The following is a 14361-nucleotide window of genomic DNA, read 5'->3' as shown; positions in this document are numbered from 1 at the left end:
TCTAGCCAAAACTCGTATATGCTGAACTTTGCATATAATTTCCGATCTCGTAATACTTGCAAGGTCGTCTTCAAGTGCTGATCATGCTCCTCTCGGCTCTTGGAATAGATCAAAATGTCATCGATGAAAACAATAATAAACTGATCGAGGTACGGCTGAAATACCCGATTCATAAGATCCATGAAGATCTCCGGAACATTAGTCAGTCCAAAAGGCATCACTGAAAACTCATAATACCCATAACTCGTTCTGAAAGCCGTCTTATGCACATCCGCCTCTTTTACTCTTAGTTGGTGATATCCAGACCGAAGAGCTATCTTTGAAAATACCGATGCTCCTTGCAGTTAATATAACAAATCCTCGATTCTGGGTAATGGATACTTATTCTTCACTGTCACCCTATTCAGCTCCCTATAATTGATACACAGTCTCATAGTCACATCCTTTTTCTTCACAAATAGCACTGACGTGCCCTATGGAGAGAAACTAGGGCGAATAAATCCTTTTCTAGAAGCTCTTGAATTTGGTCCTTCAATTCTTTGATCTCAGCAGATGCTAGGCGATATGGTGCCTTAGAGATCGGCACAGTACCAGGCATCAACTCAATAGAGAATTCCATCTCTCTCTCGGGTGGGATGCCAGAAACATCGTCAGGGAACAAATTCGGAAAATCTTTGACAACTTCCACATCTTCAATTGATCGAATTTCAGTGCCAGGTATGAATATAATACTAGCAAGAAAGCCTTGACATCATCTCTGGATAAGCTTCTTCGCACGAATGCATGAAATAATGTGCGACATTTGATTATTCTGCGCCGCCTCAAAGATGAATGCTTTCCCTTTGGACGGTCGAATAGATACTTACCTTCGCTTAAAATTGATAGTAGCTCCGTTCAGTGTGAGCCATTCGATTCCCAAAATAATGTCGAACTCGGGCATTGGCAATACAATAAGGTTTGCTCGAACGACATTCCTCTGCAATTTGAGCTCCACATCTTTAACCATGCTTGTAGAGACCATATGTTCGCCCGAAGGCATTGTAACTCTGAATCCCGACTCTACGTCCATTGGTAAGATTCCCAATCGTTTCACGAAGCATTCATATATGAAATAATGCATAGCTCCAGAGTCTAGCAAAGTGTATGTAGTTACGCCCGCTAACAAAATTCTGCCTGCGATCATATTTGCATTAAACTCGTGTACGGCCATAAAATTCAGAAATTCCTATCTTCTAGGCCCTTCTAGTTTCCCATATTAGCATTTCAACCCTTTGAATTTTCGAAAATTGCCAAATGATCCTTTAAAATTTTCGGTAATTTGCAATTTAGTTCAAATGTTTTAAAATTCTACAAATTCAACCCAATTTTTGCCTTTTAACCCTTTAAGATTTTCGAATTTGCCAAATTTTTCCTCATAAATTTTTGAAAATTACAATTTAGTCCCTTAACTTTTCAATCTCCTACAATTTGATCCCCTTAGCTAAAACTTGAAAAAATTCAATCCCTTAAACCTTAGAGTTTGAAACATGCAATTCTAAATCATCAAGTTCCATGTACCTCAATTGAATTCTAGCATTCATGCTTTTTAGCTCAAGTAATAAGGCAATATAAAACGCTTAAATAGTCAGAGTACCTGTAATAAGCGTAGTGTCTGGCTCCGCTTGCTCAACATGCATCACGTAACCCCTTTCAGTCGCAAGCTGCTTATACTTTGAGAAATCAGCAGCCTTATGCCCCATTCCTCTGCACCTAAAGAATTTGTAGGTGCCCCACATGCACTTGTCGTAGTGATGACGATTGCACTCCTTACAAAGTGGCCTCTCTTCAGTCTTGGGGACGTTTTCTTTAGGTGGTTGTCATGGCTGCTTCAGTGGTCCCGTAAACAACTTCTTGTCCTACTGACTTGGTTGCTGGGCACGGTTCCTCTTGCGCTACAACTCTCAGTCAATGTCTTTCAAAGATTGCTCGGCACGAAAGGCTTTAGCAACAACAACAGTATAGCCAATAGGATCAGTCAGCATCAGATCTCGACGGATCTTCGGCCTCAAACCATCCAAGAAATGTCGTAGCTTCTCCGTCGTATCATATGCGATTAAGGGCACAAAATGACAGCCCCTATCAAACTTCTGAACAAACTCAGCAACAGACGAATCCCCCTGGTGGATACTCATAAACTCTTTCTTCATCCTCGAACGAACGCCGGTGGTGAAATACTTGTCATAGAATACCCTCTTGAAGCCTTCCCAAGTCAAATTCGCATGATTCACTCCTCGCTTTGCTCCCTCCCACCATAAGGAAGCATCTCCTTTCATCAAATAAATGGTACAACGAACTCGGTCAGTATCCGCCATATCCATATACCTAAAAATCACCTCCAACGACCTAATCCATCCCTCAGCCACGAATGGATCAGTAATGCCAGAAAAATCCTCGAGATCAATCCTCCTAAATCGCTCATAAACAGGCTTCCAGCTAGTACATGAGCACTAGCATCCTGATTAGGCGGAAGCTGTGGAATCTCCTCCTCCTCCGGCCTTTCCTCACTATCTTTGTGAAACTCGTCTAGGAGGCATCTCTGTACAAGTCGTCCATACCACGTAACCAACACACATTTAACATTTTAAAAAAAACATGCATCTAACCTCATATATCATGTATCATAAAAGCATTTAAAGTTCAGCATATAAAATCTAAAGAAGTAAAAACTCACAGACTTGAGACGTGGCTTCTTGAGCTTCTCGGAGTGGCAGTAACACAACCTTTTACAGATCCTTGGCTGTGATACCAACTGAAACGTCCACTACTTTTTAACTTTGAAATCCTACTAAATTTTTTTATATATATAAAAGTCGAAACTTGCATAACTCAATATTTCTAAAATCCAAAATTTAATTTAACATTTAAAAATCCTAAGTACATAAAAATCCCTAAGTCGTCAATTAACAAAAATCCTACGTCAACCTTTAACATTATCAAAACTAAACTTCAAAATAAAACATTAAAATCTCTAAATAAATCATTCTCAAAATCTTTATTTCAAAATTTCAACTATCAAGCTAATGCGGAAATAAGTGTCCATCTGGAATGTACTACCGGACATGGTCCATTCAAGCGTCAGCGCCTCCCTCAATATCATCCTCAACTACAACCATCCAAATTTAGTGAGTCTAATGACTCAGCACGTCCTAACCATGAGTAACAAATAATACATATAAAGGCACGTGCACGAAAATCAAATTTTTATTGAAAATAAGCTTGTAATCATAAATCATTTAATCGTAAAGCTTTCCATCATCATACATCATTTTGGGTGAAGTTTGATCCTTCAAAGTGAATGGATGTAATCGTATCATGTGGTTGACTAATCAGTCTTAGCTCATCATTGCACATGGGGACAAGCACTAGGCACCGCTGTAAATGGAAATACGATTGTTGGGCTCCATCTGGGCCTTCTCCCCACGACATTCTCAATCATATCATATTTGTCATAGTCAATTAACATCCTTCAAAATATTTTTTATTTCCTTTTTATTAATAAAATATCGTGTCCTTTCCAAATTAGTAAAATAACATTTTAACAGGAAAAATCGTACAGCTTTAGCATAAATCATAAAATTCCATATTTTCATCATAAACATTTTAAAATATCATTTAGCATGTATTATGATCTTTCGGGACACTGCCAAACCTTTCGTATTACCCGGAACGTAAAATGCCCAAGGGCTCTAAAATTCTCGATTTTGACGTTATCTCACTTTTATCGACTCGAGCCTATCCCAAACCATCGTATAAGCTTAAAATTGATTTCTGATATTTTTTTTGATGTAAACCCAAGCCCTGGACCAGACCTAACACTGATCCTCCGGGACCCTAGCTAAACTCTCTTGGACCAGCGCACCAGCCCCAGCCCACGCGAACCATCCTTGTGCATGAACTCCTAAGCCGCGGATCCCATCTATTCGAGCCACCTTGGACCACAGCCGCACCAGACCATACCCGGACCACCCCGAGCCATCCTCCCTATACCCTACTAGACCAGCCTAGCCACCTAGACCTACCGCACACCTCTCCTTTCATGAACAAGTCGCGCATGAGTATGGGTGAATAGTCTTAGGGCTTGTGGACTCTTCTCTCCCTACTGCCGCCGCGTCCAGCCACCATCCAGCCCTCTAGCTCGCTTGGTTACAGCCAACACAGGACCCTGACCATCCCTGGCCGAGCCTTGGTGCACCACCCCTCATAGCCGTGTCTTTATGTCCATAGGAAACCCATGAAACCCTAGTCTCGAGCCCTAGCCATGCACCGCCCCTCTAGCTCTTGTCCAGCCGTCGTCTCGTGCCTAAACGAAACTTTTTCCATCCCTTAAACATCCTATGATTGCAGCGTACCCGTTGGAAATCATAACACGCTCATATACACATAAAAATCTTCAAAACTTTGAAAATAATCAATCAAAAGTTAAACGATTTGTACTCAAATATTTTTCATGCTGAAATACATAAAACATGCATATTATGATTTGAATGGTGCATCAAAAGAGTTTAGAAGCGTGCTTTTGCGTTTAAAATGCTCGAATATACGACCGTGGACGTTCTTGCGAAGGGAGACGAACGGGCGACGGATGGCCTTGAATTTTCTCTCCAAATTCTCGAAATTTTGTGTGTGCTTTGAGTGAGTATTTAGGCTGCTAGGAGTTCAATGATCCTAGGATTCCATTTTATTTTTTCGAAAATTTCATGTTAATGGGTTGGGGTTTTGGGCTTTTTAGTTTAGGAGTAATTAAGCCCTTCAATCATAGGTAAATTAGGTCCATTAATACCTATTTAATTGTAAAATAAAAGTTTACAAAATTTGTTTTCAAAAATAATAATTTTTGGGCATTTAAAAGTGCTTCGTTTGACCAAAATCGGTTTCTCTGATAAAATCGAGCTCGTCTCGTAAAATAATTTGCTCTCCAGCATTTTTAAAAAAATTTAATCATATATAATCATATTATTAAGCCTAAAAAATATTTATCTAAAAATAATTTATTTTGGTCGTCCCCGATCTCCTATCCCAGCCTGTTATCGAATATTCGGATAAAATCTTTCAATTTCATGAAATCATGTACTTAGACATTCAATCATATACTATGTATCATTTAAGCATTTAAAATCAATTAAATAAAGCAATTAAGTAATTTAAATCATTTGCACACATGTGGTTTACGTGGGTTGATTTTTGAACGTTACATTTATATTTTACGTTTGCTTCTCGGGTTTGAAACTTCATCGTTCTTGTGACTTGTTTAAGGGCCTCTTCAACTCAATGAGCATACGGTCTCAACTCATCAGTTCGGAGGGCCATTTATGAAAGATTGGATCTGTAAGTGACAAAGCTATCGTCCATTTCCTCCTGTTCATTTAATCCTATACGTGCCAAAATTTCCATTTGACACCCAAAATCACTTTATCAAGAGAGGGGAAAAAAAATTCACAACCAACAGTCCTTTGAAGCCATAGATCAATTTTGAGTGAAATAGATTGCTTTTATCGCACAGTTCTGCACCCCCCATCCATCTGTATGTTTATGCATCCAGGGTACAATGCTCGAACTTTGTGTTGGAAGATAAAGTAGGTCTTGTGAATTTTTCAGGTTACCAGATAGTTTTTGGGAGGTTTTGACTTAAGATATTGGTATCAGATGAACTATAAGTAATGAATCATAATTAGATTTAGGTTGCATTTGGATGCATATATTTGAAATTCGTGGATTTCGATTATATTTTTATTATTAACAATGAAATAATATATGAAATCTTAAATCCACAACTTATTTATATACACTTAATTACACAAAGTGGAATGAATTTCAAATGTCTTCTTTGTTAGCTGAACTTAAAATTCATCATATTAACATGAAACACTACATACATATGAAAGAGTCAATTTGGAGTTTATGGTTTCGTTTATCTAAAACTACAACAACAAAAAAACATTTGAATAGATTTGAAATCCATCGTTACAAACACAATCTTAAAAAATTGTTGGGGAATCAATTAGTTCCTGTCCTGAGTCTGTTAGGTTGCATTTACTTTCTGATATATGATTATTTGTGATAAATTATAGTGTGATTATTAATCACTTATATCGCCCCAAACATCTGATTGCATTTTTCCACTCAAATGAAATATTACCACTGAAATAGAATTGTATATCCAGAATAGTCTTAAGAAGACACGATCCCAAGCTGATATTTGGCATGTATCTCCTCTTCCAGGTCCATCATAATGAAAATGAAAACCTAGATTTTCCTTATACGGTATCAAACGGGAGCTACGAGCAAATAGAACTCCTTTCTGGAGTATCAACATCGTGGCATGGATCGTAAATTCTTGGATGTGATGTGCCCAAAAATCCGCGATTCATAACGGAATAAGCAGCAAAGGTGTAAGGATCGTGTATTGTATTATTGTAAATCTTATGTTGATTATTGATAATTCATTAAATTATCATGTGATTATGTATATGATGTAAATTATGACAATAGAAGTGAGAAAATAGGTGGTGAAAATGAAATAGTGTATGAGAAATTGATTTGTGTTTGAAAAGTATGCTGAACCGCAATAGAAAAGAGACACATGTTACGGTTTGTAGCATAATTAACTGAGTATTAGTACAAATGGAATGAGGCAAATTTCATTTGAAATATAATACATATTACTAAAACTTTCATGTTTTGAGTTTTGTCCAAATCCATTTGGAAATATGGGCAAAATCATCCCGAAGTGTATCGTGTGCGTTGCAGTTTCTGCAATGACATATTTTGGGAGAATGAGCATAACTCTTGCATCCAACATCCAAAATGAGTGAGACTGGTGGCAAATGAAAGATAAGACATAGATATACAACTTCCATGTTTACCACTTTTTCTAATTAGGAACCTAATATAGCGTTTCGGACAGAACAAGACGTGCACATGCGCAAGCCCCCGCGAGCGGGCAGAACATGCGCGCGATTGTCGGCGCACATGCGTGCACTGCCCTGTTGCACACTATTTAAGAATGATAAGGATGAGTTTTTTCAACAGATATCTCTTCCTTTCCTTTGAAGTTTCGAGCAGAAAGTTGGAAATTGAATTCTAGCATACGAATCTCCCTCGAAACGTTGTCCAAACTCGAAACAAAATATATATTTGGAATCCTCGCGTTGAGAGCTTTCTTTTGAGGTAAGATTCTTTTGGTTTCAGCAGTTTTAATTATTAAAGTGCTGGAATATATTGTATTTGAAGTCGAGATCCATATATGCGATAGAATAACTGACAAGAAACTCATATTCGATGTCGGAATTGAATTATGTTATAATTTCGATTTGATATGAATTTTAAAAGTTTCAAAAGATATTTAAAACTTATATTGATGATTTTGAATGATGTTATTGATTGAAATGAATGTGTTATTGATGTAGATAGAGTTTTTATACTGAAATCTTCAAGCTAGATCAACTGAAAATGAAGAATTGAGGTATGTTGCGATCGAGTAACATACGACATGTATCTGTATCATATGATATATGTTTGATTGATTTGACTGAGAATACATGTTTATATGCCTTATTTTTTGAGTTAATGTGGCATACATGACATGCACGTTGAGCTATGATCCTTGGATATCCTGATATGATTGGATTTGATTCTGGGGTTTGTGAACACGATGCTATGTTTGGCATTATGTGGCCCTTAAAGCATAGACATTAGTGGCCCCGATGATTGATTGAGATTTGGGATTTGCTGGCGCTTTGTCGACGCTATCATACGAGTATCCCTGATTGAAGCCGGTGTGCAGCTCGAGCATTGATTTGATAGCGATTCGTTTGATTCTGACATGTGCTCACTGGATAGGCAATTGACCTGATACATCCACGACATACATCCATTGCATATCATATATCATTATTTAGATATATGTGTTATATATTGTGGTTGCTTCATACTGAGCTTTTCTCACCCTAGAGGGGGCTGTTGTTGTCTTTTTATGTTGACAATGACATGTACTTCAGGTTATCAGGAGACCGGAAATGGTACTTCTGGAGGGAGTCATGGTTGATTTGAGGTGTTATGTTTTGTTTCCCAGTATATATATGTATCGGTATAACGGGGTATGTCTCGCGGATATGAGTTGTTTGTATGTAGTTGGTTTTGATTATGTGTGGGCATATTTTATGATGTGAGATGAAATACTATTTTAGTATTCAAATGATATATTTTGGGCTCATTGTAAAGAAAATTTAAACTCGCTTTCCGCTGAAATTAATTAACCCTAATCAAATTGTATTGTAATAACGATTAGGAGTTAAGGACCTCACAAAAGGAATGGTATTAAATCACCACTTCTCCAAGTTAAACTTGTGCTCGTCGTTGCACCAGGGCTGTTGCACCAAGCGCTTTATAATTGAATATGATATAGAGTAGTTATGAATAAATAATATGTTTGATTTGACTAATTAAAGTAGTTATTAGAATTGTGTTTGAAAGGAAAAAAAACAATTTTGCCATTTTTCTTTCCATTTATTAGGATTAAAGATTGTTAAGGAAGGACATGTCATGAGTTTTTTCATTTTCTTTCCATTTATATGAACCAAAGATTATTTATCCTTACTCAAATTAAGGATTAACAATCATGCACAAATCCAATTATTAACTGACATTTTTGTGAGTAAACATTGGATGAGTTAGGATTAACAGTCCTATTCCATTTAATCACCCAAGCAAACGCAGCCTGAGAAAATTTGTGTAGGTAAAAAAAAGATATACTATATCGAGCATATGAAACATTGAATGGCGATTATGATGATGATGATTATTATTATTACGCATTAAGTTATTGGATGCGGTTGCCAGCTTCCTAGAGTGCGACATCTAGAGGGTTTGGGCAATTTATCAGATACGAGGGCTCACAATTATTGAGTATACACTGTTTTGGATTGAATAAATCATATAATTCAACCAAATATCAAAAAAAGTCAGGAATTCATGTCGATTTATTAGAAAATATAACTAATTGTAAATGTGTAACAAAATCCATTGATTGATCTAGCGTTGTAAATATAGATATTTCAAGACAACGGAGAATCAACAACATTATTCTTGTCTTAAATGAGAGTTGGAGAGAAGCCTATAATACGTGTATTGTATATATTCTATATTACTCATTGTGCCTCAGGGATCGTAATCATATATATAACCTGAACAGTCTTCGACCATTCATAAAAAACTTAGTTTGGCTGAGTTTCTACACATGAAGTGGATCATAACAATTTATTTTAATATCTTTTATACATGTAATTAATTAGACCATGTTATTGAGTATTTTATTAGATAGCATTTCATGTACAATTAATTAACTATGTAAGCCCACAAAATTGTTCCATAAATCTCTCATTTGGGCTACATAAGTTATCCGGATACTGTACATGTAAAAATTGGATTGAGCCCTTGCTATCTAAATCAAAATATTCTTTAACAATCTGGTTTATCAATTATACCAATATTGAACCAAAGCGGTCATCAGTGCATTTAAAAATCACTAGACTAATCAATTATCAAAATATTAACATAACCATTAACATTGATCCAATATGAATGTGTAGCATGAAAATACATAAATGTGATTCAGTAATAAAACATATATGTCCAACTGGCACTCCTAATGAATCAAATAGACCAATAACAAACTTTCAACAAAATGCTAAACAACAAATCAAATGTTAAATTGTAATGAAAATCATAATTTTATTTCATAGAAATTCAAACAAGCCTTAGTTTGTTCAGAAACTTAAATCTCGTCAAATGAGTCAATAGTCAAATCAAATACAAACTCCTATTATATAAATATATCATCTATATGGACAACACTAATGTGTGTCACAATGCTCATCACTACAAGAAAAAAGGCCTACGACAACGGTTTTTCCCCGTTGTTGTAGGCCTTTTAAAACCGTTGTTAGAAACCCTGTGGTTAAAGGGTGTGCTCAAAGACAACGGTGAAAAACCGTTGTCGTAGACGCCTAAAGATGACGGTGAAAAACCGTTGTCGTAGGTATACAAAACCGTTGTTAAAGGTCATGTGGTTAAAGAATTAGCTAAAAGACAACGGTGCTAGAGTGTTGTTGTAGTTACAATTTGCGATGGTTTTTAAACAACCGTCGCAAAATCGTTACCCATCGCTAAAATTAGCGACAGTCGTAATTAAAATAGTAGCTAAAGAGCGACGGTTTTATACACCGTCGCTAAATTTAGCGACGGTATTAATTCAATTTCGTCGCTAATATTAGCGACGGTGTTTTATGCTTTCCGCCGCTATTTTTGTCAGTAAAATAAAAAAAAATTTCAGTCGAAAATATTATATTCTTGATTTTAAAAATTTATTAAACTTTAAAAAAAACGAAATTAAAATTGTGTAAGGGAGAAAAATTTTAAGTGATGTGAAGTGGTAAAAATTTATTAATCTTTAAAGAGAAAAACGAAATTAAAATTGTGTAAGTGAGAAAAATTTTAAGTGTTGTGAAGTGGTAGGGTAGAAAATGGACTGAGGGTTGGGATATTTATAGACATTTTGCGACGGATTAGCGACAGTTATTTTTTCAAATGTCGCCGATTTAAAATTAGTGACGCTTTTATAAGAACTGTCGCTTTATTTAGCGACGGTTAAATATAAACAGTCGCTAATTATAGATCGGCGACGGTTTAATAAAACTGTCGCTAAATATAGCGACAGTTATACAAAAACCGTCGCTAAATTTAGCGACCGTTTTTTACGGTTAAATATAAACCGTCGCTAATTATAGATCGGCGACAGTTTAATAAAACCGTCGCTAAATATAGCGACGGTTATACAAAAACCGTCGCTAAATATAGCGACCGTTTTTGGAAAACCGTCGCTATATCTACATCGGCGACAGTTTTACTTAAAACCGTCGCAAATTTTAGCGACGGGTATACATAAACCGTCGCAATATTTAAATTAGCGACGATATAGTATAACCGTCGCTAAATTTAGCGACAGATTTTACTTAGGCCGTCGTGAAATCTAATATTGACAACAAAATTTGTAGAAAAACTAGTTGAAAGACAACAGTTTTTTACAAACCGTTGTCGTAGCTTGAAGAAAAATGCTTATACGACAACAGTTTAAAAACCGTTGTCGTTGTACAAAAAAAAACGCTCATAGACAACGGTTTTTAAAAAACCGTTGTCGTAGCCTAAAAAAATCCGCTCAAACACACAGTTTCTTTAAAACCGTTGTCGTTGTACAAAAAAAAAAGACCATAGACAACGGTTTTTAAAAAACGGTATCCTAGGCAAAAAAAAAGCTAAAAGAAAACGGTTTTTAAAAAACGATGGCATAAGAAAAAAAAAAGACCATAGACAACGGTTTTTATTAAGACCGTTGTCTTTGATGTGTTGTTAAATATGATTTTTGTTGTAGTGCATAAACATCTTGAGGTGGCCAACCCATGATAAACAAATTTACAATTATGGAGTTTGTGATTAAAATGTTGAATTGACACACAATCACTCTTAAGGGTGTCATTCGGTTGGATTAGATGGGTTGGGTCGGGTTGAGCGATAGTACTATTCAAAAATTGATTAACCCGAACCCAATCCGAACCCAAGCCAATCCGAAAACTCTCAATCCGAACCCGAATCAACTCGATTTTGAAATTTTTTAAAGAAAATTAAATAAATTTAAAAAACATATATTTTAATTTAAACACATAATAACAAAATCTCTCTCATATATATGATTTAAATTTGAAAGTCTAAATGTAGAAAAATAAAATATATTTACAAAATCAAATAAACAATTATTTAAAAATAAAAAATGTTCAAAATAAATATTAGTGAAACGTCTACTAGTTTTAAAAAAAATGCGGAAATAATTTTTTTTTAAAGCTCGCATTTTCAAATTAACATTTAAAATAATCATATTTATTTGACCATAAAAATAACGCGGTTTAAAATAACCAAACTTTATCCAGAATCATACGTAAATGTGAACGAATAAAATCTTAAAATCATCAACGTATGAAAATATTCATCTCCCCTCAATCTCACAAATCGTAATGCGGAAAACATGTGGTCCTCGGTCATGTTACCGCACCAGGTCTGCCTACTCAGAGTTCGGCACCTCCAGTCTCCTCAACATTTAGCTCACCTGCATCACACATGCCTAGTGAACCTAAAGACTCAACACACCTGTACCAAGAATAACAATTACATATACATAGCACACAGCAGTGAAAAATATCATACTCAACATATCTTTCATGAACTTAAAAAGCTTAATGCCAACATACCTTTCATCAACTTTAAAAGCTTAATGCCAACATACCTTTCATGAACTTTAAAACATGAACATAAACATGTCGTATAAAATAATGTCGTGTCAAATCATGTCATCTCATATCATGTCATCTCATATCATCATATACGTGTCAAAACAGCTCATCGTGTCATCAAAAACTTAAACATTTTCTTTTAATTGAATTCAGTTCATTAGTTGTGACTTTCGTATCAGCTCTATCGTATCAGCTCTATCGATGGATCCATCTATAAAAACCGTGGTATCCGGCGGCAGGGGACATCAGCGACAGCATTACCCGCCCACTGAGCCTGGGCCTCAGCTCATCATGTCCCATGTCATCGTATACATATACATCGTCAGTCACAACCAAATCACATTCTTCAAAAAAATATCATCATTTTCATCACTTAATAAAAACATGCATGCATATGCGTAACGTTTCCTTTAAACCAAGCATGCAACGTATTTATCATAATATCGTAAAAATCATAAACATGATGTATAAACATTTAAAATATCATAAATTTGTGCTCAGGACGCGGCCATGACCAAAATCTCACGGAAACCCAAAAAATTATCGTTTCAACCCTGGACCTCTAAAATCGACCCGAAGCTTACCAAACTCCTTAAAATGTCCCAAAATATTTTTAAAAGTATTCCTAGTTGCAAACTCGTACCAAATTCACAACTTAACTAATTCGTATTAAATTTAGTCCGGAGTCTCGGTTTTAATCCGAACCAACCCAATATTTAACCAAAATTTTTCCCAATTTTTACCATGTCCTACAAACACCCAAATGATCCTAATTTCATAATACCCAACCCAAAATTCTCGGCTGAAAACCCTCGCCCTACGAATAAAAATCTCGGCCCTTTCATGGATTTCAATATTCTAACTCACACCCTAACCAAAATGCGACACTAGCTCAAATCCGAAGGGACCAGCTCCTAACCCATCTCTACCTGACCCTCCTAGGACTCCCCTGGACTCAATAGAACCATGGCCCTAGCCCCATGCAGCCTACGACACAAGCACGATCGCTAGAACCCCGAAGACATCTCGCCGAGTTCCTCTCCTCCATGTGCACAGCCACTACCTCTGATGGTTCCAGCGGTGGTTGGATCACCCTGAGCCGTGACTCAGACCCTTCAGGGTCTGGTCCGACCCCAGTTTAGCCCTCGCACCACCGGCACCACCCCTACCTCAATCCCTCATTCGCGCAAGCCTATCACCGAGATCATCCTTCGGTTCTTCCACTTAGAGCAACAACGACCAAATCGAACTCCATGGCCACATCTTATAACCTTATCAGCCTCTTAACACTCGAACTCACAGTCCCTTGCACATCAGTAAGATGAAAACGTGAATTACAATCGTATGATGCATGAAAACCGAAAATCTTTCATGTAAAGGCTTAGATCGAAAATTTTCAAACATGAACCCAAGCAACAGCATATAAACGTGTATGATGCTAGAAAAGATGGTAAAAAGCGTGCCTTGATGATGATTGAAGAGCAAGAACGATGCAATGGAGACCCGGGATGATTTTTCCTTTGAAGAAATGGTGAGACCGATGAAGCCTTGAGGTTGCTGGTGAGGAAACCGATGGGAAAATGAGCTGAGGGGTTGGTGTCGGCTGGTTCATTTGTTGGAGTAGGGTAGGTTTAGTTTAATGGGTACTTAAGTGTTAATTAAATAGATAAATAATAGATAATTAGCATTAAAATAACAATTAAATGTTTAAAAGCTAATTAAACCCAAAAAGCTTAAAAGTAGGCTCATTCAGTCCAAACGCACTCTCGAAAAATATTTCGTGTTGGAAAGGTTTTGAAAACATTAGCCGAAACCTCAAAATGTATCCCGAATTTATAAAATTTGCGTACCGTTAAAAATAAAATCTTGCGGGTAAAACTACGCAATAAAATTCCATTTTTTTGAAAAATACCCTTAAAAACACATCAACAAAATTTATAAAAATAAATCGTGTAATAAAATAATTTTCCTGAAAATTCCACCG

General features: G+C 36.3%; 1 protein-coding gene across 1 annotated transcript; it reads right to left on the bottom strand.

Moving 5' to 3' along the window:
- Positions 1-451: 451 nt before the first annotated feature.
- On the bottom strand, positions 452-1739 carry LOC140981563 (uncharacterized). Its single transcript, XM_073447994.1, has 3 exons — positions 1634-1739; positions 867-1173; positions 452-731 (listed from the first exon to the last, which is right to left on the bottom strand). Exons 1-3 carry the CDS (start codon positions 1737-1739, stop codon positions 452-454), a joined length of 693 nt encoding a protein of 230 aa, XP_073304095.1.
- Between the last annotated feature and the right edge of the window lie 12622 nt (positions 1740-14361).

Source organism: Primulina huaijiensis, chromosome 7 (assembly GCF_012295235.1).
Source record: "Primulina huaijiensis isolate GDHJ02 chromosome 7, ASM1229523v2, whole genome shotgun sequence".
Classification (NCBI taxonomy): domain Eukaryota; kingdom Viridiplantae; phylum Streptophyta; class Magnoliopsida; order Lamiales; family Gesneriaceae; genus Primulina; species Primulina huaijiensis.
Note: the sequence above shows the minus strand (reverse complement) of the source record. Positions and strands in the feature narration are given on the sequence as shown.